Source organism: Choristoneura fumiferana, chromosome 4 (genome assembly GCF_025370935.1).
Source record: "Choristoneura fumiferana chromosome 4, NRCan_CFum_1, whole genome shotgun sequence".
NCBI lineage: Eukaryota > Metazoa > Arthropoda > Insecta > Lepidoptera > Tortricidae > Choristoneura > Choristoneura fumiferana.
The window spans coordinates 10,113,150-10,118,303 of record NC_133475.1 but is presented as its reverse complement, the minus strand read 5'-3'; the positions used below and the strand labels follow the sequence as shown (position 1 = coordinate 10,118,303).

Here is a 5,154-nt window from a genome sequence, read left to right as displayed (position 1 = left end):
AAGGCCACTAGAAATTCATAGCTAAAATTTAATCAAAAAATCGTTTGCGTTTTTATCTGAATATATATTGAATTGAAAGTCAAAAAATTATATTTACTATTATTTTCGCTTTACCGATGAAACTGCGTGGCCCCTATTTCCTTCTGGTAATTAAGTGTAGTCACATTTTTTCAAGAAACTCTTTCAAATCGGACAAAATAAATGTACTTAATTGTTTGTCGTCTGCACATTTCTTGTAAAATCCGCAACCCAAATATAAAATTAAAAGTAGGTAGGTATTTAAAAAAAAAAACAAATTTAGCAGTAGGTATCTAACAAGTCGATTTCCACCAAGTTGAATAAATTTATAACACGCGAAAGAATTTTCATTCTTCCTTCCTGCACTTCCTAATTTAAGATTCGTAGTGTTTTTCTTTGGTCCGAAATGTAAACTAAAAAAAATTACGATAAGCGACTGTACTTTAGTATGAAGTACATTAAAAATACGTTCCTATCAATATTTCTATCATTTTATAAGTATGCTCTTCAGAGCATTTATGGAATAAGTCTTCATGTTCTTACAGACAGACCTGCTTTCATTCGGTACGTGATATTCGGTAGCCATCGACATGATCAAGAAAACTTAACAAAATCTATAATAAGGAGAATTTCGTCTGTGACGCAGGCCAAATTGATCCATACAAATACCATTCAACTTTTTACTTTTTGTAAAAGCATTTCAAGTGCTGGACGATGAACCAATACCAAGATGGACGTAAGTATTTAAATAAATATGTTCATGGTTTTATTGGATAATTTATGTTCCACTGACTGCCGTCCAACATTAACCTAAGTTTAATAATTTAAAAGTACAAAAACACATTTTTAATAACAAGCATTAAGTTCGACTACGCTCTAAAATGAAGAAAGTAAACTCTATCGTCACTACTTAAAAAAAACTCGTACCTCAAAATAGATATTTTTTCTGAGTGAACTTCAATTTTGTTGACATATTGCTTTAGATACGATTTTTTTTCAAAGTAGTGGTGCTTTGTAGGTAAACCAAATCCATAGTACGCAATTCACATGATAATAATTATAAGAGCTTGTCGTGAGATTTACCTACTTGTGTAGATACTCGTACGTAAACACTTTTTTTTCTCTTAAATCTCGCACCTAACTGTTTATATTAAATTGTGTAAAATAGCAAATTAAGTTATATAGTTCTTAAGTAAAGCGAAAGACGTCCACTGCTGGACATAGGCCTCCCCAAAGGCTCTCCACTCAGACCGGTCTTGTGCTTTCCGCATCCACGCGATCCCGCGATCTTAACCAAGTCGTCGCTCCATCTTGTTGGAGGCCTACCGACAGCTCGTACATGATGCTCGCGTGTACATGATGAAGCAAAGCACTTTGTTTCTTAATTTACTTCAGATACGTCGCTTTACCTACAATGGTAATAGTCGGATCACTCTGTGCCATCATCGAGGCCACAGCAGCAGCCCATGGTGCCACCACATTGGATATACCAGTTATAACTGAGGGTCTGGTGTACAGTATTGTGCTGATATACAAACTCCTGATCCTTTCGTGCACGCAACTCAACAAGCCTCAGTATCACTGTTTTCTACATATCCTTCGAGAAGATTTTCGATACGTGTGTTCAACTTCAGAAGGAAGAAAATACAGGTTAAATACTCGTACTTATAACATTTTTAGCCCAGCTCTAGCTGCATAAAAATTGATTTTCTCAAAAATGTCCGTAAAAGTTGACATTATTCTTTACATATCAGAAGGTGAAGTGCATAGTTTATGGTCAGCGAAAAATTAAAAAGTTAAAAAGATTGCATGCGCGCTAGCTCGACAATAATGAATTAGCGCGCCTGCAATCAGTCACTTTTTTTTTTAAAGTTAAAAAGGCCATGGAAATGTTGGCACAAGTCGTATACAGCCAATTCTAATGGCGGGTATCAGATATTTTGTTGGAACTCCGGACTTTTTCTATTGGGTCTGAAATAGCTTGTGGTGTTTTCGGTGGAAAAATACTCCTGCAGTTTATTTTTAATGAAAAAAGGCGGGAAAGCATAAGAAAAATATTGGAATAAAATTAAATTTTACAATATATTTTGAGAAATAGTTTATTCTATTTCAGAATTATTCACCATTTTTGAGAAAAGCTTTATATTAGTCTCGGCTGGAATAGCAATTGCTGGCTTCGTATTAGTTAAACGGACTCGCAAGCTCGTCCGTTTAATACTCATACTCAGCCAGCAATTGCCTACTTCCAGGCCACGACAATAATCTACTATTAAATGCGCGGTCTCTGTGCGTTAAATGAAATCGAGTAGTTAATATAATATGGACTCTAAATTCATTGTATTTCAGATGCATTGAAAATAATAATAATAATGTAATTTTCTTTGTGTACCTGTTTTCTGTATCGCTTACTATTTCTGGTGTACAATAAAGAGTAATTGTATTGTATTGTATTGTACATTGATACTAATATTACAGGCACAGATTTTTCAAGAATCAGCTTATGACATGGAAAGCTAGTTTGTGGGTCATGATATTCACAATGCTTATAGCCGGAGGCATGATCGTCTTTTCAATCATAGCTCTTCTCCAGTACCTGATGACTCGCACGCCCGGTGATGGAAGTACAAGGCCCCTGCTGTTTCCTTTCTGGTGTGGAGACCTCGATTCTCAAAAAACACCTGTATATGAGATTCTTTTTACTTTCTCAATTTTTGCTTTAGCAAGTTATGCGTATAATTATGTATGTAAGTATATATTGTAGTATATATCTATATAATATATCTCGCATCGGTCTAGTTAGCCACCAAAGACGTTGTGCATAGGCAACACGCCAAAATTCGTCTGGAACAGATGCGTAGGCCTGATGATGATTGTAGTAACTAGATAATTCTTGCACTATCTAGATTGTTATGCTTTCATTTTTTTCACAACTTTTTTTTAAATACTCTGACTTACAGTTATGATCCAAACTCAAGTTGTATGGGTAAATCATATAGCAACAAAAGCCGATTTAGTAATATGGGCTATCCAAGATCTCTTACGAGATGTTGAATCTGCTATGACCGACGAAGCGAGAGCACACAATGCTAATCTAATTAAATATCGAATGAAAGCAATAGTGTCACAACATCTCGCCATGTACACGTGAGGACTTTTTTCTTTATTTTGTTTATTGAAACAAAAAAAAACACTTTTAACTTAAATGTAATAAATTTTACAGTTTGCTGGAGGCTTATGCAGGAGTTTATAAGAAATTATTAATGTACGAGCAAAAACTTTGTGGCCCTGTGGTCTGCTTGACAGCTTACTGTACCGCCGAGGTAAATTTATCTAAACTTGTTAAAAATCTTCCGCCATTTTACAGTTTAAAAGTTTAAACAATTAAGAGTGCCGAAAACATTTAACTTCCTTGGAAACTTTACTGAGATAGTCTAATGGAGCCATGATAAGATTTGTTAGAGGTTTAACAAGTCAACGGTAGGGATTTGGACGGATTAATTTACTTTCTTGTCACGCTTTTCAAGGCTATATTGCTTCTAAAAAGCTCTAACTTTCACGGACTCTGAAAATATTCTGAACGCGGTACAGTTGATTAATATTTCATTTTCTTTTCAGAAATTAGACGAGGGAGAGTTTAACGCTATACCCTTATTGCTGGGTATTGCTACGGCCACTCTAGTCTTCATACCGAGTTATTTGTGCACATTTCTTGCCATAAAGGTAAGATGATAAGCTAGAGTTAACAAAAAAATAGCCAAGTGTGAGTTAAGCACGCTCACCAAGACTTCCTTACAGTCAGAGGCAAAAATACTACGTCACAAAAGTAAAAAAAAGCTCAAACTGACTACTTGTTTAAGTTTATGAGTACCTACAGCCATTTTCCCGATTTTTTTTCTTGTCCTGTATTTTGTATTCCGCTGCGTCGTAAATGCCTCTCTTCTTGACGATTGTATCTTCCTGCCCAAGTTACCATTCGCGCAGTAAGCCATCCAGGGCGGTGACCGTCGTGAGATAGTTAATACCAAGCATGCTGCTGAAAAACTAAATGTTTTAACATGGACGTTTTTACAGGTGAAATCAATCTGCGATGCTTGCTGGGACACTGCATTTTGGAACGTTGGTCCTGAAATACGTCCTTATTTTGTGCTTATCATGCAACGATCGTTGCGCCCGCTCCCGCTCCAAGCTCCAGGCTTTGAAGAGATATCAATTCAAACATTTTCTGGCGTAAGTTGATCAAAATCTAGGAAAAATATTTTTCAATAAACATCAGTAATAATTTATAGAATAAGGCGTTACTTTGCGGAGGTCCATGTATATCAATGAACCTTAAGCTCGCGGGTGAGCAAAGTAATTATTCAGTTCAATAAACATCAATAATGTTTTGTATTTGTTGCAGAAAATTACATCGGCTTATTCATTATTCAATATGCTGCGACAAACTAATATTTAGACATAGTAATTAATGCTTATTTTTGCTCACGGCGGAATGGAGAAGATGAAAACCAATGATTGGTTTGGCTACAATTTTTCTTTTTTGGTTAAATTTTTGCGAATCGTAAATTTTCTTCATCAACGATAATTTACTCGTAATTAAACCACAATTAATGTCATAAAATTTGAACCTAAAATGTTATTTTATTTTAATTTCCAGAAGCTATGTCGAAAATTAAAATGTCTTAATATATGTTTTGTAGCATCTTTAAAATTATTTAAGTATAAAAGAATAGGGGTAATAAAGAATCTAAATCATGATATGATTATAATAACGAAGCCACTTTGGCAACGAACGTCGAATATAACACGTAAATTATTACGGTCCACTGAACATTGAAAATAGACAAGGAGGAAAGAGAAGAGCTTTATCCAATAATAATTCTCACTTGAATCGCTCTATTTGCTCGCCGTCGCACGATCTGATATTGAATATGGATAAAGTGAATTATATTCAGAGTGGCGGGCAGCGTCGACTCGCAGAGTTTCAGATAAGAGGATTACTTACAACTTATAATTGGTTCTTGCTATTCGAGTGAATAAGAGAAAAACCAAATGTCTTTCATAGCACCTCTAGAGATCGTAGATAAAGATCGTATTTTCGTATTCCCTTTCGATGAGAGTCAGCTTTCCGCCAGGGAA

At 35.2% G+C, this 5,154-nt stretch overlaps 1 protein-coding gene across 1 annotated transcript; it reads left to right on the top strand.

The window, feature by feature from the left end:
• Positions 1-726: 726 nt before the first annotated feature.
• Positions 727-4,471, top strand: LOC141427050 (uncharacterized). The gene is made up of 8 exons (XM_074086283.1): positions 727-754; positions 1,414-1,668; positions 2,494-2,762; positions 2,976-3,162; positions 3,239-3,338; positions 3,634-3,738; positions 4,090-4,245; positions 4,418-4,471. Exons 2-8 carry the CDS (start codon positions 1,433-1,435, stop codon positions 4,469-4,471), a joined length of 1,107 nt encoding a protein of 368 aa, XP_073942384.1. The 5' UTR covers positions 727-754; positions 1,414-1,432.
• Positions 4,472-5,154: the final 683 nt, after the last annotated feature.

What these genes read in the sequence shown, in the direction of transcription:
- LOC141427050 (XM_074086283.1), top strand. Translation starts at nt 1,433, where the DNA reads ATGGTAATAGTCGGATCACTCTGTGCCATCATCGAGGCCACAGCAGCA. An exon ending in TTATGCGTATAATTATGTAT is followed by an intron (nt 2,763 to 2,975) that starts GTAAGTATATAT and finishes TCTGACTTACAG; the next exon opens with TTATGATCCAAACTCAAGTT. An exon ending in GCACATTTCTTGCCATAAAG is followed by an intron (nt 3,739 to 4,089) that starts GTAAGATGATAA and finishes ACGTTTTTACAG; the next exon opens with GTGAAATCAATCTGCGATGC.